Source organism: Ceratotherium simum, chromosome 25, assembly GCF_057802395.1.
Source record: "Ceratotherium simum simum isolate JZ-2026a chromosome 25, ASM5780239v1, whole genome shotgun sequence".
NCBI lineage: Eukaryota > Metazoa > Chordata > Mammalia > Perissodactyla > Rhinocerotidae > Ceratotherium > Ceratotherium simum.
In genome coordinates this window covers 809,061-835,539 of record NC_141924.1, presented here as the reverse complement: position 1 = coordinate 835,539, position 26,479 = coordinate 809,061, and the positions used below count along the sequence as shown (strand labels likewise).

The window sequence follows — 26,479 nt, the reverse complement described above, 5'->3', positions numbered from 1 at the left end:
AAGGCAGATTTAAGCAGGGAGAAGAAAGATCCAATGAACTTGAAGATAGGAAAATGGAAATTATCAAGTTTGAGGAAGAGAAAAAAAAAAGATTGAAGTGAACAGAGCCTAAAGGACCTGTGGGACACCACCAAGTGGGCCAACAGGTGCATCATGGGAGTCCCAGAAGGAGAAGAGAGAGAGGGGCAGAGAGAATATGTGAGAATATAATGCCTGAAAACTTCCCAAATTTGATGAAAGATGTGAATATCAACATCCAAGAAACTCAACAAACTCCAATAAGATGAACTCCAAAGAGACTTATGTGGAAACACATTATAGTCAAACTTTCGAAAGACAAAGAGAGGATCTTGAAAGCAGGAAGAGAGAAGTGACTCGTCACATACAAGGGATCCTCAATAAGATTAACAGCAGATTTCTCATCAGAAACTTTGGAGACCAGAAGGCAGTAGGCCAATATATTCAAAGTGCTAAACGAAAAAAACTGTCAACCAAGAATCCTATATCCAGCAAAACTGTCCTTCAAAAAATGAGGGAGAAATTAAGACATTTCCAGATAAACAAAAGCTGAGGGACCTTGTTACCACAAGACCTGGCCTGCAGTACATGCTCCAGGGAGTCTGGCAGTGTGAAATGAAGGACACAAGACAGTAACTCAAAGCCAAATGGAAAAATGAAGAGCTCAGTAAAGGTAAATACGTGGGCAATTACAAGACCTAGTATTACCGTAATAAAGGTTTGTAAATGAACTTTTTGTTTTCTTCTTTAAGAGACTAACACATTTTTGGTTTGTAACTTCACATTTTGTTTTCAACATAATTTAAGAGACTAATGCATTTAAAAGAATTATTAGTTTATGTTTTTGGGCACAACGTTAAAAGATACTTTTGTGACATTGACAACAGAAGGAGGTGAGGGAGGAGCTGTAAAGGAGCAGGGTTTCTGTAGGTTATTGACATCAAGTCAGAGTGTTATAACTTTAGGACGTTAAATGTCATCCGCATGGTAGCCAAGAAGAATATAGCTACAGAATATACGCAAAAGTAAATGAGAAAGGAATTTAAACATTTCACTACAAAAAAATCAACTAAACACAAAAGAAGACAGTAATGCAGGAAATGAGAGACAAAAAAGCTACAAGGCATATAGAAAATAAACAGCACAATGACAGAAGTACGTCCTTCCTTTTTTTTTTTTTTATAATTTTATTTATTTATTTTTCCCCCAAAGCCCCAGCAGACAGTTGCATGTCATAGCTGCACATCCTTCTAGTTGCTGTATGTGGGACGCGGCCTCACCATGGCTGGACAAGCGGTGCATCGGTGCGCGCCCGGGATCCAAACCCGGGCTGCCAGCAGCGGAGCGTGCGCACTTAACCGCTAAGCCATGGGGCCAGCCCCTACATCCTTCCTTATAAGTAATTACTTTGAATGTAAATGGATTAAATTCTCCAATCAACAGAAAGAGATTGGCAGACTGGATAAAAACACATGCTCCAACCGTATGCTGTCTACAAGAGACTCACTTCAGAGCTAAAGACACAAATAGATTGAAAGTGAAAGAATAGAAAAAGATATTCCATGCAAATGGTAGCCAAAGAAAGTAGGTATGGCTATACCAATATCAGACAAAATAGATTTGAAATCAAAAAAGTTAAGAGACAAAGAAGGAAATTACATATTAATAAAATGTTCAATAGAGCAAGAAGATATAACAATTATAAACATTTATGCATCTAATGACAGACCATCAAAATATATGAAGTAAAAACTGACAGAATTGAAGAGAGAAATAGTTCTACAATAATAGTTCGAGACTTCAATATCCCACTCTCAATAATGGATAGAATAACCAGACAGAAGATCAGTAAGGCAATAGAGGACTTAATACAATAAACCAACCAGATCTAACAGACATACACAGAACACTCTACCTAACAACAACAGCATACACATTCTTCTCAAGTGCACATGAGATATTTTCCAAGATAGATAGTATATTGAGCCACAAATTAAGTCTCAATAGTTTTAAAAAGATATGTATCATAAAAATGTCTTCTCTGATCACAATGGAATGAAGTTAGAAATCAATAACAGAAGTAAAACTGGAAAATTCACAAATTGGTGGAAATTAAACAACATACTCTTAATGGATCAAAGAAGAAATCACAAGGGAAATTAGGAAATATTTAGAGACAAATGAAAATGAAAATACAACATATCAGAACTTATGGGATGCATGAAAGCAGTGCTAAGGGGTAAAGTTATAGCTCTAAATGCTTACATGAAAAAATAAGAAGGATCTCAAATCAACAACCTAACTTTACAACTTAAGGAACTAGAAAAAGAAAAACAAACTAACCCAAAGCTAGAAGAAGGAAGGAAATAATAAAGATTAGAGCAGAGTTAATCAAAATAGAAAAACAATAGAGAAAATTAATGAAACCAAAAGTTGGTTCTTTGAAAGGATCAACAAAATAGACAAACCTTTAGCTAGATGGACTAATAAAAAAAGAGAGAAGACTCAAAATTACTAAAATCAGAAATGATATTGGGGACATTACTACTGATTCTACAAAAGTAAAAAGAGTTATAAGAGAGTACTATGAACAATTGTACACCAACAAATTGGATAACCTAGAAGAAATGGAAGAAGTCCTAGAAACACAAAATTACTGAGACTAAATCATGACGAAATGGAAAATCTGAATAGACCTATAACTACCACAGAGATGGACTCAATAATCAAAAATCTCCCAACAAAGAAAAGACCTAGATCTGGCGAAATCTACCAAAAATTTAAAGAGGAACTAATACTAGTCCCTCTCAAACTTTTCAAAAAAGTTGAAGAGGAGGGAACACTTCCTAACTCATTCTATGAGGCCAGCATGATTTTGGTACCAAAGCCTGATAAAGACACTACAAGAAAAGAAAACTACAGACCAATATCCCTTATACACATTGATGCAAAAATCCTCAACAAAATACTAGCAAATTTAATTCAGCAGCATATTAAAAGGATTATACACCATGATCAAGTGGGATTTATTCCTTGAATGCAAAGATGGTTCAACATGTGAAAATTATCTCTGTTCATAGACATGATCTTATATGTAGACATGCCTAAAGATTCCACACACACAAAAAAATCTGTTACAGCTAATAAATGAATTCAGCAAAGAAGCAGGATACAAAGTCAACACACAAAAATTAGTTGCATTTCTTCACACTAGCAACGAACAATCTGAACAGGAAATTACAAAAACAATTCCATTTACAATAGCATCAAAAAGAATAAAATACTTAGAAATTAACTTAACCAAGGATGTGAAAGCCACAATGAAAACTACAAAAATTTGCTGAAAGAAATTAAAGAAGACATAGATGGAAAGATATCCCACGTTCATGGATTGGAAGATTTAATATTAAGATATCCATACTGCAGAAAGGGATCTACAAATTCAATGCAATCCTTGTCAAAATCCCAAGGACATTTTTTGCAGAAATAGAAAAACTCATCCTAAAATTCATATGGCATCTCAAGGGACACTGAATGACCAAAACAATCTTGAATAAGAAGAACAAAGTTGGAAGACTTACACTTCTTGATCTCAAAACTTATTACAAAGCTACATTAATCAAAAAGTGTGGTACTGGCATAAAGACAGACAAATAGACCAATGGGACAGAATAGAGAGCCCAGAAATAAGCCCTCACATATATGGTCAAACGATTTTCAGCAAGGATGCCAAGACTATTCAATGGGGAAAGAACAATCTTTTCAACAAATGGTGCTGGAAGACGTGGATACCCACACGCAAAAGAATGAAGTTGGACCCTTACTTAGCATCATATACAAAACTTAATTCAAAATGGATCAAAGACCTAAATATAAGACCAAAAACTATAAAGCTATTAGAAGAAACATAGGGCAAAAGCTTCATGACATTGGATTTGGCAATAATTTCTTGGATATGACACCAAAGCACAGGCAACAAAACAAAAAATAGACAAATTGAACTTTAAGAAAAGTTGGTGGGTTTTTTTGGTGAGGAAGATTGGCCCTGAACTAACATCTGTTGCCCATCTTCCTCTTTTGGCTGAGGAAGATTAGCCCTGAGCTAACATCTGTGCCCATCTTCCTCTATTTTGTATGTGGGATGCTGCCACAGCATGGCTTGATGAGTGGTGCATAGGTCCGCGCCCGGGATTCGGACCTGCAAACCCCGGGCCACTGAAGTGGAGCGCGCAAACTTAACCACTATGCCACCAGGCCGGCCCCAAGAAGAGTTTTTAAATTTGTGCATCAAAAGACAATATCAACAGAGTAAAAAGGCAACCCACAAAATAGGAGAAAGTGTTTGCAAATCATATATCTGATAAGGGATTAATATCCAGAATATATAGAGAAATCCTAAAACTCAACAACAAAAGACAACCTGATTCAAAAATGGGCAAAGGACTTACATAGATATTTCTCCAAAGACAATATACCAGTGGCAAATAAGCACATGAAAAGATGCTGAACATCACTGATCATTAGGGAAATGCAAATCAAAACTACAATGAGGGGCCAGCCAGGTGGCGCAAGCGGTTAAATGCTCGCACTCCGCTGCGGCAGCCTGGAGTTCGCCGGTTTGGATCCTGGGCACGCACTGACACCCTTGTCAAGCCATGCTGTGGCAGCGTCCCATATAAAGTGGAGGAGGATGGGCATGGATGTTAGCCCAGGGCCAGTCTTCTTCAGCAAAAAGAGGAGGATTGGCAGATGTTAGCTCAGGGCTGATCTTCCTCAAAAAAAAAAACAAAAAAAAACTACAGTGAGATACCACCTCACTCCAATTAGGACGATACTATCCAAAACATAGAAAATAACAAGTGTTGGCGAGGATGTGGAGGAATTGGAATCCTTGTACGCTGTTGGTGGGAATGTACAATGATGCAACCGCTGTGGAAAACAGTCTGGAGGTTCAGAATCACAGAGCTGCAGAAAGGAATGAAAACCGTGTCAAGGGTAAACCTCAGGATAAATGCAAAAGAATATTGATTGTTTAAAGCAACAATAATAACCATGTCTTGGGGCGTTTCCACCTCTGCTGAAGTAAATATGTGACAACAGCAGCTCAGCAGGGAAGACGGAAGTGAATGGAGCTAAAGCATGGTGAGGCTCATGTATCCATTATGTATCCATTGTGTATCCGTTATAGGACAAATAGAAACAAACAGCTGGTGGACTTAACCCACTGCATTAACAAGGACTCTCAGTGTAAATGCAACCAACACTCCAACTAACAGAAAGAGATGGCAAGACTGAGCAAGAAGCAGGACGGAGCCATTAACACATGCTCTTTATGAGACCCACGTCAAAACGTAAAGGCCCCAATGGACTGAGGGAAAAGGCTGAGAAAGATATACACCTCGCAAACACTAACCAAAAGAGCTAGTGTGGCCATGCTAATATCATAAAAAGTAGAATTTAAGGCAAGAAGTATTAATAGAGATAAAGAGCACATTTCATAACGATAAAAGGGTCCAATCGAAGGAAGACAAAACAATCCTGAGTTGGATGTCCTGACTAATTGGATCAAAAATATAAAGAAAACAATCACAGAACTAAACAGAGAAAGAGAAGAACCCTCAAACATAGTTGGAGACTCAGCTCGCTCAGTCCCTCAGAGAACAAGCCAGCAGAACAGTCAAGAAGGATATGGGTGTCAATTTAGCTGACATTTTTAGAACACACCACCCAGCAACGGCAGATGCACGCTGTGTTCAGGTATATGTGAAACATTTACCACAACAGACTACATGCGGGACCAAGAGCAAGTTTCAACACAAATCATGTTTATTCGTTCTCTGTAGTGGACGTCTATGTACTAAAAGAACCTTGATCCTTTTCTCTTATCTTTCACAAAATTAATTCAAGATTAATTAATCATAAAAAGCTAAAAGCGAAAGGAAAAACAGTAAAACATCTAGAAGAAATCATAGAACATCTTCATGAGCTTGGATAGGCAAAAGTTTCTTAAACAGGATCCTGAACACCCTACCTAATAGAAAAAGTCAAAACACTGGACTTCATCAATGAATACCATTAAGAGGTAAAAAGACAAGTCACGAAATGGGAGAAAGTATTCTTAATGCATATATACAGCAAAGGACTTGATGAAGAACATATGGAGAACTCTCAGAAACCAATAAAAAAAGAGACAGCCCACCTGATTCTTTTCTCCAACCTGATTTTTAAATGAGCAAAAGATGTGAACCAGCACGTCACAAGAGATCCAAATGACCAACAAGCACATGAAACAACGTTCAGCACCATCAGTCATCAGAGAAGTGCAAACTAGGACCACAAGAGATGACCGAGAAGGGACAACTAAAAGGACCGACAGTGCCCAGCGTTGTCTGCGTCACGGAGCAGGTGGAGCGTGCACTCACTGCTGTTGGCCTGTGAAGCTGTACAACCACTTTGGAAAGTGTTCAAAAGCTGGAGGTCACCCAGTTGCCTGTCCACATCAGAATGAGTAAATACTTGGTGGTCTATGGACAGAATGGGATTCTACGCAGCATGGAAAAGAACCAGCTTCTGCTACATGCACCGACTCGGATGAACCTCACAGACTTTGTGTCGAGCAAAAGTCGTAATCGAGAGAGCACGGCCTGTATGATTCCATGAATATGAAATCCCACAGTGAGACTGGCCAAGGGGGTAGGAGCCAGAACAGGTGTGACGTCTGTGGGGGTTCTGCCTGCGAAGGTCACCAGGGGCCTGTTGGGGGCTGGAAGTGCTCTTTGTCTTGATCTGGGTGGTGGCTACACAGGTGAGCACATACACAAACTTCCATCCACAAACAAACACCATTAGTGCCCGGCATGCCCTTCCTGTAGTCATATCTCCACAGAACAGGAAAGAGGAAAATACCTCTTAATCCCAAAGAATGAAAGAAGGACGGAAAGGACAGAAACGACCCTGGGGCGGTGCGTGTGGGCTGCGGGCAGACCCACCAAAACGAGGGCTCTTACTTTCCTGACTTGTTCCCTTGGCCAACAGCTTCTCATACTGTGGGGAGCCTGGGCTGCCTCTGCCCCAGCTCCTCTCTGTTGGCCGCTGGGAAGCGGGTGCTGGGCCCCTGGCCCTGTGAAGGACTCGGCCCTCAAGAGACAGGAGGAGAGCCAGGCTCAGCCTTGGGACCCCAGGCGTTGAGGGGCAACCAAGGTCATGGAGACTCAGGAGGCCTGGGCCAGGCACGGCTCTGCCAGTCCTGATGACTCAGAGCCAGCCAGGTGGCCTGGCCGCGAGACAGGACAGATGGGCCTGCCTGCCTGTCTCCAACCACTGTTGTCGGGTTCAAATGAGGTAAAGGACAGGAAGGGAAGTGGAAGGTGCTTAAGGTAATGTTACCCAAAGGCGCCCCCAAGGAGGATGTCATCTTATCAGCCAACAGGGCCTGTGGGATGGCCTGGGCCCCAGCACCCAGACAGGAACCCTAATATCCAGAAAGGTGTCCCAATGACCAGACGATGCCTCACATACCCATACAGGTGCCCTAGATGTCCAGACAGGCACCCCAATGCCCAGACAGGTCCCCCAGATGCCCAGACAGGCACCCCAATGCCCAGACAGGTGCCCCATATGACCAGACAGGCACCCCAATGCCCAGACAGGTGCCCCAGATGCCCAGACAGGCACCCCAATGCCCAGACAGGTGCCCCAGATGACCAGACAGGCACCCCAATGCCCAGATAGGCACCCCAATATCCAGACAGGCATCCAACTCCCAGACAGGCACCCAATGCCCAGACAGGTGCCCCAGAGGCCCAGACAGGCACCCCAATGTCCAGATAGGCACCCCAACTCCCAGACAGGCACCCAACGCCCAGATGGGTGCCCCAGAGGTCCCAGAGGCTGGACTTCCCCAGACAACCCCTCGAGTCCACCCGACATCCTCGACTAACGTGAGCCCGGGGCACCTGCTCCCTCCTGCTGTCAGAGCAGCAGGCATGCCGAGAGCTCTGAACGGGGCGCGTCTTACTGGACGAGGGAGTAGTACTGCTGGGTCAGGTCCTTCCACTCGTCCTCTGTGAGGTCCTGGGTGGTGTCCTCGGAGACGTCGATGTCCTTGTGCTCCAGCTGCCCCAGGTAGGCCTGGCACACCCTGCACGCCATGTCCACGACCTGCCCCGAGAGGCCTGTGAGCTTCGATCCGTCATTCTCAGGACCTGAAACCCAAGCACAGGCACACGGAGTGTGACTGCACCTGCCCCGTGAATGGCACTACCTGGCACACTGGACAAAGGCCACCCCACCCCTCGTGCCTCAAGGCTTCGTGGGGACAGCATGCGATTCTCTGGGCGGCCACCCTGGACCCACACCCGTGTCTGGGCTGGGACTGCTCCCCTCCCGAAGCTGCCCTCCCACTGTTCCGTGCCCACAAGCCCTGTGGGTGGCTGGTAAGAGCATCTCCCTGTATTTCCAGTGCTTCCAGAGCACTCGCCCATGTGGGCTCGCCGGCTCCGTGTGTCTATCCTCTTACACAGCATCTCACTCTCCTCTGGACATGGGGCGAGATCACTGCTGGGACTCGGGAGGCACTGAATGCAGGCACTGAATGAGGTCCCCTCATCAAGGTGGAGGTGGATCTCAAGTGGCCTCGCTCCCACACGAAGCAACACAGCCCCCAGGTTAGGATGTGAGAACGGACCCAGAACAAGCACCAGTCCGTGTGGCTCTGGGGTAGGAGCCTGGAGGTAAACCCAGGAACAAGGCTGCTTGGAAAATGCCTGGAAACAACTCCACAAACAACGGGGGGTTAGGCCCTGCGCTGGCTGAGGCATCGCCCAGGAGGCAGCCTTGATGGAGAGCAGGCCCCACGGCCCTGAGATTAGGACCCAGAGAAAGCGCTCGCGTTTACATGGTAGGTATAGAGATTACAATGTGCATTTAGAAAGATGTATTGAGGTGAAATTCACATAACATAAAAATAACCATTTTAGAGGCCGGCCTGGTGGTGCAGTGGTTAAGTGTGCATGCTCCGCTTCGGCGGCCTAGGGTTCACAGGTTCGGATCCTGGGCGTGCACCGACGCACCGCTTGTCAAGCCATGCTGTGGCAGCATCCCATATAAAGTGGAGGAAAATGGGCACGGATGTTAGCCCAGGGCCAATTTTCCTCAGCAAAAAGAGGAGGATTGGCAGATGTTAGCACAGGGCTGACCTTCTTCACACACAAAAATAAATAAAAAATAACCATTTTAACGTGAAAAGTTGTACTTCTGGTTTCTGATTTGACACATAAGGAGCTTGGAAGTTGCCATTCCATCTTAACAAGTAAAAAGCTGGAAAAACTGAAGAATCAACAACTCTTCTTAGATCCATCAGAGAAGTGAGGTCCCAGGCAGATTGCTGCCCCCAAACTGGAGAGACCGACTGGTGGGTACAGAAAACCACGCGTTCCTGGAGCAGGAACCTCCTCAGAAACCAGAGCCCAGGTGGGGGAACCAGAGCCAGGGTGGGAAGACCTGAACCATAACTGGTGGGTTGCTGGAGGGCGACCCCTACACTTCTGTCACTTTTACCTCCAGGAGCCTGACTGGTTTCTCACAGTGAATATCAGAGAAAAATCCCTGCATGATCTGGCAAGGGGAGGGGAAAAACATCCATCTTGAAACACACAGACCATTCTGCTCCTAACAAGGCTGCCCTCAGGAGAAGTAGTTACCAGAGCCTGACCAGCCTGGGGGAAGGGAAATACCCAACCCCAGTTCCCTCCAGCCTGTCCCACCAAAGGTGAAAAAACCTGAGAAGTGCTGGTGAAGTCCACAGTCCAGGGGCACAGGTCACTGAAAGACTGAGCCCTAATCACGGACTGCAGGACACTGCCCGCCCCCCCAACACACCTCACCACCACATCACTGAAGCCCTATTTACCACAGTTTCTTTTACCAGGATGTCTTATCCAGCCTTTAACAAAACATTACAAGGCATACTAAAAGAAAAAACACAATCTGAAGAGACAGAGCAAGCATCAGAACCAGACATGGCAGGGGTGTTGGAATTATCAGACCAGGAATTTAAAACAACTATGATCAATATGCTAAGGGCTCTAATGGAGAAAGTAGACAGCGTGCAAGAACAGATGGGCACTGTGAGCAGAGAGAGAGAAATTCTATGAAAGAACCAAAAAGAAATGCTAGAGACAGAAACACTGTAACAGAAATGAAGAATGCCTTTGATGGCTTACTAGTCGACTGGACATGACTGAGGAAAGAATCCCTGAGCTTGAAGATATAGCAACAGAAACTTCCCAAACTGAAAATCAAAGAGAAAAAGACTTAAAAAAAAAAAAAACAGAACAGAATATGGAAGACCTGGGGACAACTGCAAAGGCTGTAACGTATGTGTAATGGGAATACCAGAAGGAAAAGAAAGAAAAAGAAGAACAGAAGGAATATTTGAAAGCAATAATGACTAAGAATTTCCCCAAGTTAATGTCAGACAAACCACAGATCCAGGACTCAGAGAACACCAGGCAAGAAAAATACCAAAAACAAAACCAAAAAAGCAGAAGACAAACACCTAGGCATATCATATTCAAACTGAAGAAAATCAAAGATAAAGAAAAAATCTTGAAAGAAGGCAGAGGGAAAAAAAGCACATTACCTATAGAGGAAGAAAGATAAGAATTACATCTGACTTTTCAGAGTGGAGTGAAATATTTAACATGCTGAGAGAAAAAAAAACCCACCAACTTAGAATCCCATATCTTGGGAAATTATCTTTCAAAAGTGAAAGAGAAATAAAGACTTTCTCAGACAAAAAACGAAACAATTGGAATTTTTTTTGCCAGTAGAACTGCCTTGCAAGAAATACTAAAAGTCTTCAGAGAAAAGGAAAACTACAAAGATCAGAAACTCAGACCTACACAAAGAGAGTATTGGAGAAGGAATAAGTGAATGTAAAACAAAAAGTTATATTTTTCTTATTCTTAAATAATCTGACAGAACAAATAATTTAATAATAAGTGTTAAAAATAATAATAGCAACAATGTATCCAATGATTATAGCTATGGATCAGTGAAATGAATGACAACCATCATACAAGGCACAGGAGGGAAGAAGTAGGAACACTTTGTCATTATAAGATACTTGCACTACTGTGAAGTGGTACAGTGTTACTTGAAAGCGGAGCTGGATTCATTGTAAATGTATATTGCAAACTGTAGGGCAACCACTAAAATATATATATATATAAAGAAGTATAACTGCTATGCTAAGAAAGGAGAGAAAGTAGAATCATATAAAATGCTCAGTTAAAACCACAAAAGGCAAAAAAAGAGTAGAAGAAAAAATAGGAACAGAGAACAAGAGCAATGAATAGAAAACAGTAACACACATGGTGGCTATTAATCCAACTATGTCAGTAATCACTTTAAACATCAATGGTCTAAATACACCAACTAAAAGACAGAGATTGTAGAGTGGATCAAACAGTAAGACCCAACTGTATGTTTTCTACAACAAACCCACTTAAAATATAAACACACATACAGATTACAAGTAAAGGGATGGAGAAGTTATGCCATGCTGACATCAATCAGAAGAAAGCAGAGTGGCTATATTAGTTTCAGACAGAGAAGACTTCAGAGCAAGGAAAACTATCAGGTATAAAAAAGAACATCACCTAATGAAAAAGAGATCAGTTCTGCAAAAGACCTAACAATCCTTTATATGTATGCACCTAACAACAGAGCATCAAAATACATGATACAAAAACTGATAAACTGCAAGGAGAAATAGACGAACCCAATATTATAGTACGGGACTTCAACACTCCTCTATCAGTAACTGACAGATCCAACAGGCAGAAAATCAGTAACAATATCACTGAACTCAACAACACCATCAATCAGCTGGATACGAGGGACATCTATAGACTACTCCATCCAACAAAAGCAGAATACACATTCTTCTCAAGCTCACATGGAACATTTACCAAGATATATCACATTCTGGGCCATAAAACACACTTTAACAAATTTAGAAGAATAACAATCATACAATATGTGCTCTCAGACCACAGTGGAATTAAACTACAAATCATAAGAGAAAAATAGCTGGAAAGTCCCAAAATACTTGGAGATTAAACAATACACATCTAAATAACACATGGCTCAAAGAAACAAATCTCAAGAAAAATCTTTAAATACTTTGAACTGGGTGAAAATGAAAATATAACTTATCAAAATCGTGGGATTTAATGAAAGCAATGCTTAAAGGGGAATTTATAGAATTGAATGCACATATTAGAAAAGAAGAAAGACCTAAAATCAATTATCTAAGCTTCCACCTTAGGAAACTAGAAAAAGAAGAGAAAATAAAATCTGAAGTAAGCAGAAGAAAAGAAATAATAAAAATTATAGCAGAAACCAATGACATTGAAAACAGAAAAGTAATAGAAAAAAAGAACAATGAAACCAAAAGCTGATTGTTTGAAAAGATCAATAAAATCAATAACTACTCTAGCCAGCCTAAGAAAAAAAATATAAAGGACACAAATTATTAATATCATAAAGGAAAAAGGAGACATTACTACAGACCCCATGGACATTAAAAGGATAATAAAAGAATATTGTGAACAACTTTATGCCCACAAATTTGATAATCTAGGTGAAATGGACCAATTCCTTGAAAGACACAATCTACCAAAACTCACACAAGAAGAAATAGACAATCTGAATAGGCCTATTTCACTTACTAGTGATAGTAAATGATCTTGAATAGTCCTAGCTATTAAAGACATTGAATCAACAATTAATAATCTCCCAAAACAGAAAGCAACAGGCCCAGATGGTAAATTCTACCAAACACTCAAGGAGAAATTATACCAATTCTCTACAATCTCTTTCAGAAGACAGAAGCAGAGGGAATACTTCCTAACTCATTCTGTGAGGCCAGCATTACCCTAATACCAAATCCAGAAAAAGACATTACAAGGGAAGAAAAATACAGACCAAAATCTCTCATGAACATAGATGCAAAATCCTCAACAAAACAGTAGCAAATTGAATCCAACAATGTATAGAAAGTATTATACACCATAACCAAGTGGGATTTATCCCAGGTATGCAAGGCTGGTTCAACATCTGAGAATCAATTAATGCAATGCATCACATCAACAGGCTAAAGAACAAAAATCACATGATCATCTCAATAGACGCAGAAAAAGCATTTGACAAAATCCAACACCCATTCATGATAAAAACTCTCAGCAAACTAGGAATAGAGGGGACCTTCCTCAACTTGATAAAGAATATCTACAAAAAACCTACAGCTAACATTATACTCAATGGTGACAAACTAGAAGTTTTCCCACTAGGATCAGAAACAAGGCAAAGATGTCTCCTCTCACCACTGCTTTTCAACATCATAGTGGGAGTCCTAGCTAATGCAATAAGACAAGACAAGAAAAGGTACACAAATTGGGAAGGAAGAAATAAAACTGTCACAGATGACATGATGTCTACATAGAAAATCTGAAAGAATTGACAAAAACCCTCCTGGAACTAGTAAGTGATTATAGTCAATCACTTTCCTATACACCAGCAGTGAATAATTGGAATTTAAGTTAAAAACACCATAACATTTATATTAGCATCCCAAAAATGAAATAAATATATAAATAAATCTAACAAAATATGTACAAGATCTATATGAGGAAAACTACGAACTCGGATGAATGAAATCAAAGAACTAAATAAATGGAGAGATGGTCCACGTTCATGACTAGGAAAGACTCATGTCAAGATATCAGTCCTTCCCAATTTGACCTATAGAGTCAATGCATCCCAATCAAAACCCCAGCAAGTTATTTTGTGGCTATTGGAGACAGATTCTAAAGTTTATACGGAGAGGCAAAAGATCCAGAATAGTAAATACAATATTGAAGGAGAAGAACAAAGTTGGAGGATTGACACTCTCTGGATTCAAGAATTACTTTAAATCTACAATAATTAAGATAGTGTGGTATTGGTGAAAGAATAGACAAAGATATCAATGGAACAGAATAAAGAACCCAGAAATAGACCCACATAAATATGGTCAACTGATCTTTCACAGAGGAGGAAAGGCAACACAATGGGGAAAAGTCTCTTCAACAAATGGAGCTGGAACAACAGGACATTCACATGCAAAAAAATGAATCTAGACCCAGACCTTACACCCTTCACAGAAATTAATTCAAAATGGATCATAGGCCTAAGTGTGAAACACAAAACCATAAAACTCCTAGAAGATACATAGGAAAAAAACGAGATGAACTTGAGTATGGCAATGACTTTTTAGACAACACCAAAGGCACGATCCATGAAAGAAATAATGGATAAGCTGGACTCCATTGAAATTAAGCTGGACTTCTGCTCTGCAAAAGACATTGGAAAGAGAATGAGAAGACAAGCCACAGACTTGGAGAAAATATTTGCAAAAGACACATCTAGTAAAGGACTGTTATCCAGAGTATACAAAAAACTCTTGGAACTCAACAATAAGAAAACAATTAACCCAATTAAAAATTGAGCAGGGATCTGAACAGACACCTCACCAAAGAAGACACACAGATGGCAAATCAGTATGTTAAAACATGCTCCACATTATACATCATCAGAGAAATGCAAATAAAAACAACGAGAACCAGCCCTGATGGCCTAGTGGTTAAAATTTGGAGCTCTCACTGCTTCAGCAGCCCGAGTTCATCTCCCGGTCGCAGAACCACACCACCCGTCTGTCAGTTGCCGTGCTGCGGCAGTTCACGCACAAGCGCTAGAAGGACTTAACAACGAGGATATACAACCATGCACTGGGGCTTTGGGGAGGGAAAAAAAAAGAGGAAGACTGGCAACAGACGTTAGCTCAGGGTGAATCTTTCCCTGCAAAACGACGACGACAACAACAACAAGGAGATGTTACTACTCACCTATTAGCACGGCCCAAATCCAGAACACTGGCAACACCAAATGCTGACAGGATGCAGAGTAACAAGAAGTCTCCTTCACCGCTGGTGGGAGCGCAAAGCCGTACAGCTGCTTTGGGAGGCAGTTTGCTGGTTTTTCACCAAACTACATATATTCTCACCATACGATCCAGCAACTGGCCTCCTTGGTGTTTACCCAGAGGAGGTGAAAACTTACGTCCACACAAAAACCTGCACATGGATGTTTACAGCAGCTTTACTCATAATTGCCAAAACTTGAGGCAACCAAGACGTCTTTCAGTAGGTGAAAGGATAAATAAACTGCGGCACATCCAGACGATGGAATATTATTCAGTGCTAAAAAAATGAGCTACCAAGCCATAAAAAGACATGGAGGAATCTTGAATGCATATCACTAAGTGAAAGAAGCCAATCTGAAAAGGCTGCATACGGTATGATTCCAACTATGTGACATTCTGGAAAAGGCAAAACTATGGAGACAGCAGAAGGAATAGCGGCTGCCGGGGGTGAGAGAAGGGGAGATGAACAGGTGGAGCACGGGGGATTTTTAGGGCAGTGAAACTACTCTGTATGATACCATAATGGTGGATACATGTCGTGGTACGTTTGTAAAATCCCACAGAATGTACAACACCAAGAATGAACCCTAATGTAAACTGTGGTTCTGCATGATGACGACGTGTCAATGTAGGTTTATCGATCGTAACAAATGTCCCATGCTGGGGGAGATGCTGACAGTGGGGGAGGCTATGGGGGGTGGCGGTATGTGGGAGATCCCTGTACCCTCTGCTCAACTTTGCTGTGAACCTAAAACTGCTCTATTAAAGTGAACAACAACCATGAAAAAAGCTTATTTGGGTTTTGCAGGCCTAAACCACGGTGGCCCACGTCTCCCTGCACCACGCAGGAGCCCGTTCCCTGGGGTCCTCTTCCATGGGATTCTTTGGCAGAGACTGGGGGTGGGGACGGAGCCACCGTCCCGTCCTAGACATGCAGCCCCCCACCCCTCCTGTCACTGTCCTCCCAGAGTGTGCAGCCTGGGCCCCACACATACCCTTCCTGTTGCTGGGGTCACTGTCACTGGCCTCCTCCCTCCTGCTCTTGGGTTTGCTCCTGTCGCAGGTCTGGTGGCTGACCACCCACTTGAGGATGCTGGAGGCCACTGTGCGCCGGAAGTCGTCTGAAAGGACACCAAGGCTCGCCCCCTCTGCCTGCACTGGGGACCGGGGACCTCTGCCAGTGCCAGCCCTCCTCAGCCCAGGCGTCTCACAGCCTGCGGGGCCTCACTTCCTGCCTCACAGCCCTCTGAGGGGCAGGACTCCCCCACTGCCCCCTCTGCCCCCAGACTCCACCTCCAACCCCGTCCTTCTGCCCCCCACCCCTCTGCCAATGGGAGTCTAAGTACACCCCTGGGACCTCCACCCCAGCGGCTCACCCGCCCTGTCCACAGGCCCAGAGGCAGAACTCACATGCCCCCTTCCCTGCCCCTCTCCTGCCCCCCAGGGCCACAGTCCGTGGGCACCCTCACCACATCTCCCTGCTCCCTGTGTCCTCAGCCCTGCACCAGAGGGACCCTTCTAGAAGCTCCCCTGCTGACAGCACCAGGACCCTCCCCATCCTGGAAGCCTCTCTGGACTCCCCTCTCTGCAGATGGCCGGGAGTCCCACCGTGCCCACCCAGCACAGAAGGCAGCTCTGGGTCCCGCAGGCCCGGGCTTGGGGCCCAGCCTGGCTCTCAGTGCCCGTCGTCTGCCAGGGCAGGCGGCCAGCACCTCTGTGATCGAGCCCGTGCCATGAGGCCTCTCCCCACTCCAGCTCCAGACTGACCATGCCCTCTCAGAGGTCTGCAGGGATTCCAGCACCTTCTCGCCCAAACCTGCTCCTTCCTCATCTCAGCTGGGGCCGCCCCACCCAACATCCGCCTGCCCAGCAGTTGCTGCCACCCTGGAAACATCCAGAACCTGAGCTCCCCTCGCTGGCCGCTCACCAAGCCTCTTCCCTCCATCAGAACAGATGCCCCTGAGCTTGCCCCTGACCCCCAGCTGCTCTGCCCCGTGGACATTCAGGCACACTGCCCGCGCCGGGCTCGCCTGTCCGCTCCCATGGAAGTCCCTGGACTAGCCCTCACCACGTGAAACAGAGCTGAGCCCCCAGGCCTTAGGATGGGACCAGGCCCTCCACCATCACCCACCGCACCCCCAGCCCCAGCCCTGCGGCTGAGGCCGCCCCGCCTCCCTTCCCAAGGCTCCTGCAGCCACCTCAGCAGAAGGTGGACCAGAGAGGCTGCTGCCCACCGTCCTGCCCCAGGTGGCCTCCACCGGCCTCCAGCCACTTACTCTGGAATTCCTGCTGCTCGCTCTCGGTGCAGAGGCCATAACATCGCGGGAAGAAGGAGTCGGGGTTGTCCGAGGCGTACCATGGCAGGCTCCGCATGTTCACGCACAGCCCTATCTGCAGGGACAGTGGCACGTCAGGTCCCGCAGGCCGGTCAGTCCATCTCAGACCAGCCTGAACGCCCGCAGGCCTGGCTGGGCGGCGCCAGCTCCAGCGGGCTCCGAGGGGGTGCACCTCCTGGAGCGGACCCCTCCCCAGCCTCCCAGCCCCTCCTGCCCCCCCAGCCAGCTGGTCCTAGCAGCCAGATGACCTGATGTGCAGGCCAGAGCCCTGGCTCATCCTCTGGTCAGTGGCAGGAGCGGCAGGCCCAAGGGGGGCGGGGGGCCGTATGAAGGTGCCCAGGGTTGTGGGCTTTGCATTCACCCCCCAGGTCCCAAATGGTGCCTGGCTCAGGCCCAGGAGAGGCGGGAGCAAGCAGGCGGGTCTACAGCATGGTCATGCCCACCACTCTGGCCTCATGGACGTGATACTAGTTGTTAAAGAGGCCTGGCGGGAAGGCCTGCACCCAAGGGTCCAGCTTGTCTCCCTGTTTGGAAAAAAGTGCCAAGCGCCTGGGAAACGCAGTGCCTACTGGCCGCCAGGCACACTGGCGACTGCTCCACACGGGGGCTTTGCAGGGAGCCCGGCCTGACTGGGCTGGCTGCAGGTATCGATCACACCCCCAAGGACGCCAGTGGCCCCAGGCCTGGCGAGGATGCATGGGGGGCCAGACTCCTACAGGGGCAGCCACCAGGGCAGCCGCGAGCCCCGGCCCTGATGCCCCATGTCAGCTTTGCCTATTGAGGGGATGCTCCCTGTTGCCAGGGAAGCCCCGCTCCCCAATCTCTCTGGAGCAGGTGCACACAGGCCCCTCTGTCCTGCGCTGGCCCCAGCCCTCCAGGTAGACGGCGGATGGCTGCCCCCAGGAGGGGCTGTGCGGCTGAAAGGAGGTGCGAGTGGCAAGTGCCCAGCGTGGCAGATGCCATGTCAATGCCTCGCTGCAGATCCCCTGCCACTGGACGTCCCAGTGCAGCTGAGGGTGGCCCGCCCCTGGGACACAGAGCCCCTCCTGGGCCAGAGCCTAGTCGGGCTGTGGTGGCCACCTCCCCCTTCCCCATCTTAGGCTTGGCCTGTGTGCACAGAGGAGGGTGCTTATGTGGCCTCAGGGCCTCCCAGGGACAGGGCAAGGGCCGCCTGTGGTTCCAAGGGGCAGTGGGTGGGGCAGGTGCTGAGCGACTCTAGGCACTGATGCTGGGCAGTGGCCATGGCCTCTGGCCGGGCCAGCAGGAGGCCCGAGGCCTGGGGAGGAGCCCCGAGGTGACCAGTCCATGCGTGGCTCTCCCAGCCACAGGGCGCTGGTGTTTCAGGAAGCGAGGGGCTGCCCCGCACCTGCTCCCGCCGGCCTCCCCACGCCTCCTGCTCACCTTGGTGGTGAAGGAGGCGGTCTTCCAGTAGTGATTCAGCATCTGGTCACAGTTCAGGCTGTGATAGTCAATGACATCCCTTTTGATGGTCCAGAGGAAGTATGGCATTTCATTTTTTACCAACCTGGACTGGCAAGAAAAAACCTTTATCCATACCCAGCACTTAAGGTTCACATCCTTTGACAGTTAAGATCTAACTGAGAGTGAAGGAAACCAGATTTTAAACGACGTGCAGATTCTAACTGTGAAGCTGCCATCTGGACTGCAGCCAACGCATGTCCCTCGAGGGCCTGCTGTGTGCTGGGCATGGGAGCAGCTGCGACTGCCGAGGGTGTCTGCTCTCAGAAACAAGCCCCGGACTCAGGGCTGCGAGTGGGGTCTGAGCTGCCCGCCCCCTGGGTGCCTCCGTCCAGCCCAGGGACAGGCCTCGTGTGGATATGGGTGAATGTGTTGCTTCCTGACCTGGACCCCTGGGAGACGGGCTCCTCCCCTGCCCCCACTCCCTCAGAGCAGGAGGCTGAGGCCCCCCAGAACGCAGGGGCCTCAGGGTGGGGCTGAAGCTAGACTGGGGTGTCCTGGGTGACTGTGTTTACAAACAATGGCACGTGTTTGGCCAAAATTCTAACCAAAGAGATGCAAGGAAAGGAAAATATTCTCCAAACTCCTACCCCCAAGATGACCCCTGACCCAACACCCTGAAGACCCTACAGGGTCATCTCTGCAGACCAGTGTGCGTGGACACACCTACGTCCTGCCACATGGACCAGTCTACCTCGACCCCCAGGTCACGCAGGACTGGGCTCCGCCCACCCCTCAGACGAGGGCCCTGGGACTTGGCGCCAGGGCACCTCCTAAGACTCGTCCTGGCTGCCTCCCCGCGTGCCGGCCCAGCCTTTCTTTCTCCCGACTCTAAGGGCGGCATCTGCAGCTTTGTTGCCACCGTGTCTCACTGTTAACGTGTGTGATGAACTCTCTCAGAGAACAGTATGAAGAGCAGCGGTTGGCAGGCACCGAAGGGGAGAAACAGCTGACGTTGCTGCCCACCCACCCACCTGCAGGGACGGCTGCCTAACCCGGCCCCCCACGCTCTGCCCAGAGTCACATGGGGCCAACTGTTACAGAAACAAATCAACTCCGGAACTTAAGACGTCCGACTGTGCGCGTCGGGCTGTTCAGGTTTTGCCCGTTTTTCTATTTGATTGTCTTTTGTTACCAATGTGTGAGTTCTTTACGTGGTCTGGATATTAGATCTTTTAAATTATGCATACTGTAAATACCTCCCCCACTCCTGCTTATCTTTCTGCCTTTTTTTTTTCTTAAAGCGATTCTTTTCTGATTCCCTTTGGTGGTTTTTTTTGTTTTTTTTTTTATTTTTTATTTTTTTGAGGAAGATTGGCCCTGCACTAACATCTGTTGCCAATCTTCCTCTTTTTTCTTTTTTCTCCCCAAAGCCCCAGTACATAGTTGCATATCCTAGTTGTAGGCCCTTCTAGTTCTTCTATGTGGTATGCCCCCTCAGCACGGTTTGATGAGCGGTGAGTAGGTCCTCGCCCAGGATCCAAACTGGCGAACCCCAGGCTGCCGAAGCGGAGCACGCACACTTAACCACTACGCCACCAGCCTGGCCTTGCCTTTTTTTTTTTTAAAGCTTCAGTACATGGGGTTATGTATCCTAGTTGTTAGTTTAGTTCTCTGTGTTAGCCGCTGCCACAGTATGACAACTGACAGACGGGTGGTGTGGTTCCATGACTGGAAACCATCCTGGGCCACGGCGGTGAGAGCCCTGAATCCTAACCACTAGACCACCAGGGCTGGCCCCCTTTCTGCTTTCTTAATGGCGTCTTTTGAGGAACAGGTGCTTTTATTTGTAATGTAGTCGAATGTATCAGGTTTTCTCCACAGTGAGTGCTTTTGGTCTTGTTTTAAATTTCTTCCCTCCTGTCAAGTCACAAAGCAACCCTCGCTCTCTTCTGAAGCTGCACAGCTGTCTCCTGCGTGTGTCATGAGGAGGGTACACTCTTCCCCGTGTGGACATCTCCTTGTCTCAGCACATCTCCGGCAGGTCCACCTTAGCCAGCTGATCCGCCACCCTGGCCAACATCAAGGTCACAGGAGCTTGGCACTGTCTGGGACCCTCTTCTGCTCTGTGGTTGGAGTGTATAGCCAGCACAGTGCCGTCTTCACTACCGCAGCCTCACAGAGGGAGAGGCATGCTCTCCCATATGTTCTTCAAGAGGCTTGGGCTGTTTTGAGCCCCCCACAAAATCTCCACCAAGTTACAGACACAGCTTGTCCACTTACACATGGGAACACAGGGACGCACACTCGCAGACACAGAGAATCGGGGACGCAGAGACACACACGCATGCACACACATGTCTGTCGGCGGTCAAGAGGCTAACATGACCCTGGCTTTGTCGGCCCTCCCCCAGGACATGGGCACCGACGCAGGGAAGAGTGTGAGGAAGCACTGTGAGGTCACGGCTCACCATAGGCCCCTCGGGGAGCTCAGCCTGGGCACCTACCATCACATCATGGATGTCCTCTGTTTTCTCCAAAGCCACGTCTTCATTTTCTTTGCCTTCCGCACGTTTATTTTCTGCAAACACAACACACGGGAGAGACGTCAGAGCGTCACGGCCTGAAGGCCTGACCATAGCCACACTCACTACGGCGCCAGCTGCCACCGCCAGGGCCAGCACAGCACTTGCTGACTTCTGAGCAGCCTCGTCTCCGGGTGCCCTCTGTGGGTCCTGAGAGGAGCCAGGCTGAATCAGGCTCAGGCCACATCCACCCATCTGCCAGCTGCTGTCCCAGGGCTGGGGGACCCCGGGGCGTGAGGAGTGTAGACAGCCAGGGGGCGAGTGTGTGGAGAGGCACAGGGACGCAGCACCATGGGGGGGTGGCTGTGGGTCTCAATGACTGTGTGGGAACTGGCCCCGTGCAGACCCCAGAGCCAACAGGACACAGGCACTGTGTGCAGAGCACAGTAGGGGCCAGGGAGGACCAGATGAGGGGCCAGGGTGCAGTCGCACTGCAAGAGGCTGAGGAGTGACCAGTGGGGAGCTGGGGCCGGAGAAGGGACGGTCAGGATGCGGACAGTGGGGACACCAAGGAGTGACCAGTACCAGGGTTTGAGAGCGCTTTCCCAGTACATGGACACCTGGGGTCAGGGAGGCTGGGAGGGTGACCTCTGGGGTGGGCAATGGGGTCCTCTGTCCCCCAAGGGAGACCCCAAGACACGCTGGGGGAGGCCCAAGTCACAGGACCTGTGGGACCGTGACAGCATCCCTCCCGGGCAGTGGACTCACTTCTGGGTCCTCGTGACAGAGACACACAAACGTCTGACACTGAAAGACAATCGCCTTCGATACTCTACCTGTCGCCCCTGCACTGTCATCCTTGACATTCAGAACGACCTTGGGCAGAAAGTGGAACTTCTTCTCCACCCAGCCCTTCCTCCGCAAGGCAGCCCGGATCACCGGGTAGTGTCCGTAGATGGAGAAAATCTTCCTTTCCTCAAATTGCAAGAGCATATTTGAATTAAAGAATTGAAAAACAAGTTAATTCTCTCTCTGTAGGAGGGGTTTCAAAGCAGGAGACAGACTGCACCGGCGGGAAGACACCCACGCGCTGCTCCCAGGAACACCCAAGAACACACAAACACGGGTGTGCCGGGCCAGGGCAGCCACTGGGAGGGCCCAGTGTGTGCGTCTGCTTCCTCATGGGGCCTTGCACACACAGGCCTTGCACACTCACACTCACAAAGGCTGGGAGGCACAGCACAACCAGGGCCGTGGGCACTTCCCGAGATGCACTGGGAGCAATCCAGCTCAGGGCAAGTCTGGACCCGCGATGTGGGACAGAGGGGGCCAGGCTGAGGGCGTGTGCTCTCAGCTTTCTCATCTCTAGAAGTGACTGTCCCTGGTGCTTTGTGGGGCTGTGCCCGAGGTTTGAGGAAGAGAGGGAGGCAGGAGCCATTCAACTGAGAGGTGCCAACAGCCAGCAGCACAGGGCCAGCCCCAGGGCAAGCTGGGGACTCCACCCGTCACTGTGGAAATGAGCTCAGCTGCCTGGGGACGAGGCAGGGACATGGCAGCTGGTGGGGTATGCCTCGGCCTCCCCAGCTGAGGGACAAGGGCAGGAGAGGAAACAACATGCTGGAGCCCCGGGCAGCCAGGCTACTGAGGACACAGCCTGGACAATTCACCTGGGCAAGGTCACAGGGAGTGGCAGCTGCAGGACAGAGTCAGGAAACAGGCACATGGTCGGCAGTGAGCTTAGGGCCTCATGAGTTTGTGGGAGCAGGCAAGGAGGTCAGGGCAGCAGGAGGAAGTGCCTCAAACTCACTGGGGTCCTTAACTAGTTGACTTTAAAGTAATAAAAAAAAGACAGATATCTTGGGTGTGCCTGACCTAACCAGGTGACCCCTCAAAAACAGGTCCAGGCTTCCCTGAAGTCAGAGAGTCAAAGCAGCAGAGACTCTCCCCTGCTGCTGGCTTTGAAGAAGCAAGGTGCCACGGGTTCTACAGCCACAAGGAAAGTAATTCTACCAACAAGCTGAGGGAGCTTGGAAGTGGATCCTTCCCCAGTCGAGCCTCCGGGTGACCCAGCCCGGCCAACACTTCATTTCAGCCTTGAGAGACCCGGAGCAGAGGACCCAGCAGGGCTGTGCCTGGACTCCTGACCCACAGAAATTGTGAGATAATTAATGGGCTAAGTTCAAGGTGATTTGTTACACAGCATCGATGGCTAACAGGTCTCAATGGGAGGACATACATGCACACATCGGGAACACACACCAAGAAAGCTGGTGCCTGTGGCTGGAAGCTGTGAGTCCAAGTTCCAGCACCCACACAAGACCTGGCAGGTCAGAGGGCCTCCCTGAGCCTCTTCCTGCTTGGAAAATTGGCCCAAAGCCTGCCCTCGCCCCTCAGTGGGGCCGTGCATGGGGATAAGAGGCATGTGATGAGCCTGATTCACAGCAGAGGCAGCTCCAGCAAGGCCACTTGGCTGCCCTCAAGACTCTGCTTAATTGTAGTCAAATTGAACAACTTCAGAAAAATTGATTAATTTCGATCTCAGCCGAAAACAATTCCTAAGGGAACTACAAAAAGAATAAAAACAAAATATAACATCTCTAACATATAAGAGAGGGGAAAACGGAATTTTAAAAAGTAATCAGTCAACAAGAGGCATGAGAGGAAAACAGAGCAGAGAGGACAAACCGGGTGAGAGAAATGAGAGAGAATACTCGGAATATCTGCGAAGGCTGGTAGGTTAGTTATAGAATCACACACGAGCACTCCAGCTAAAAGGTGAAGGGTGCAGACCAGATTTTTTAAAAATCTAACTCTAGGCTGTTTACAAGAGAAAACCAAAAGCACACGCCTACAGATGGGGAGGAAATAAAAGAGTCTGAGGACAAAATAGCCTTTAGGACAAATTGACATCAGTGAAGTAAAGAAAATCATTCCATAATTTTTAAAAAGGGTTCAATTCACCAGAAAGATACACCTGTATGCACCTCTTAAGAGGACTATAAATTATATAAAGCAAAAATTTACAGAACTACAAAGTAGACAAATCCACAATTTTAACAGGATATTTTGACATGTTTTCCTCAGTAAACGACAGAAGACACAGACAAAAATTCAATAAGACTAGAAGATTTGAACCACTCAAAAAACAAACTCTACCCTGATGAGCAGGAATAGAGCATCTACATCAGCTTTCACATAAATTAACAAAATGGTAGGTGTAAAGCCAGTCTGGGCACATTTCAGTGGAATAAGATTATACAGGTTACATCCTCAACCACAATGCAGTCAAGCAAAAAATCAGCAGCAAAAAAACCTAGAAAAAAATCCACAGGTACAGAAATTAAGAACTATGCTTTTAAGTCACCCACATCCATGAAAAGCAATGACATGAATTAGGAAATACCTTGAACTGCATCTCAACAAAAATACTATCAAACGAAAGCTTGTGAAATGCAGCTAAAGCAGTACTTGAGGGATGCTTGTAGCCCTATATGTTTATACGGTTTAAGGTTTCAGAAGAAAATCTGAAAATTAGTGAGCTGGTACGGGTCTATCTACTTGAAATCCCAGCAAGGACAGCGATAGGAAGCACAAAGCACATGGGGGTGCCGGGATTTGGGGTGGGGGAGGGGAATAAGAGGGGGCCGGAAGCAACTCGAGGCCATGGCGTGTCTCCGTCGTGACCGACCACATCATCTGCACATGCTGTGCTTCTCTCCGCAGGTGCGTCCGGCCGCACAGCCGAGCTCCACAGTGGGGACTGGTGGACCTTGTGCGTGTTGTGCTTCAGAAGAGAGGGAAGGGAATGAGGACATTCTCACGCACTAATGTCAGGTTTCTCACTGCTCCCACACAGTCCCAGCCTTCTGAGCAACAGCAGTCGAGCATGATAAAGATAGAGAATGCAGCCTTCTCCCCAGAAAAGGCTCTCCTGTTCTCAGGGCGGCAGACGTGGAGCCGTCTGCCCCCATATAACGAATGCAGGCACCTCCCTTATCTCCCCCAGACCCCCGGAAAGAGGGTGGCTGTGCCCGCTGCCCCACGTGAGCTGCGAGGGTCATAACTTCCGAGTTCCCCTCCTGTGGTGCAAACTCCGTCTGCACACACAGGTGCATCTGTCCCCACGGTGTCACCCAAGGGGCCTGGGGCATGGGGAACGATACAAGAGGCTGTGCGAGTTGCTGAGTCTGTCCCTGACACAGACACCTCGTCTGGGATGTGCATCACGGTGGGGCCGCACGCCGACTGCGTGCATTTGTGGGTCTGCACTTTTCGAATTTTGAAAGCACTACCTATTTCAAAAGTACAGCTGAAACACAAAGTAACTCTGGTCCAAGCCTCCACTGAGGCCTGGACTGGGGGCCCAGGGCAGGAGCCACGGTGTCCACAGCCCGGGAACCTTGGCCAAGGAGTGTCAGAGGCGAGGGATTTACTCTCCACACTCCAAAATAAATTTCTCTTGTTAAAAAGTACTCCCTCCCCATCGAGCCCAGAAGAACATTTACCTTGATTGCTCTTTCTGTTAATTGTCTTGCTATTTTGTATCTGTCTAATTTGGAGGAAGAAGTCAAGTCTTGTGAAGTTCCTGGTTTTAATTCTGCAAAAGAGAAACAGACATCAAGGCACAGGAAAGAGGCCTGAGAGCGCTCTACACAGCAACATTCGGATGGGGAGACACCAGGCCTAATCACAAGGGTTCCACCAGTGTTTCCACCCGCCCACACACCTGTCACCTGCTCTGTCCTGAGCAGACCTGGGGGCCGACTCAGGGTGCCCACAGCCAGGAGCAGCCAATGCAGCCCTCCTCCGGCCTTGGCTCACACCCCCAGACCCTCCTCCTGCGTCTCTTCAGCCCCCTCCCCAGGCTGCAACCCCCTGGCCTCGCCCTTTCTGTGTCCCCCGCCCATGTTCCCCTGCAGCTCTGGCCTTGGGGCACCCTCTCTCCTCACCGGGCTCCCCATCCGCTGTGTGGCCACACGACGACCCCCTCAGCCTCCGCCTGGGCCAGCCTCCCCACCACCAGCCCCCTCTCGGCTCCTTTCTCTGACCCTGGCCACTAGACTCCCCTCAGCACATACCAAGTGTTGTAGCATCCACCCTACAAATAAAAATTAAAACCCTCCTCCCTGCACTCCACACCCTTCCACACCCCT

General features: G+C 47.8%; 1 protein-coding gene across 1 annotated transcript in view; it reads right to left on the bottom strand.

Annotated features, from left to right (window-relative positions):
• TTLL8 (tubulin tyrosine ligase like 8) overlaps positions 1-26,479 on the bottom strand; it is a 51,762-nt gene that overhangs the window by 11,088 nt on the left and 14,195 nt on the right. Inside the window, exons 2-8 of the mRNA XM_087448563.1 lie at positions 25,832-25,923; positions 22,163-22,301; positions 21,309-21,382; positions 18,784-18,912; positions 17,323-17,437; positions 16,042-16,167; positions 8,036-8,222 (exon numbers count right to left, since the gene is read on the bottom strand). Coding sequence (XP_087304689.1) covers positions 8,036-8,222; positions 16,042-16,167; positions 17,323-17,437; positions 18,784-18,912; positions 21,309-21,382; positions 22,163-22,301; positions 25,832-25,923 — 862 coding nt within the window. The remainder of the gene's footprint in view (positions 1-8,035; positions 8,223-16,041; positions 16,168-17,322; positions 17,438-18,783; positions 18,913-21,308; positions 21,383-22,162; positions 22,302-25,831; positions 25,924-26,479) is intronic.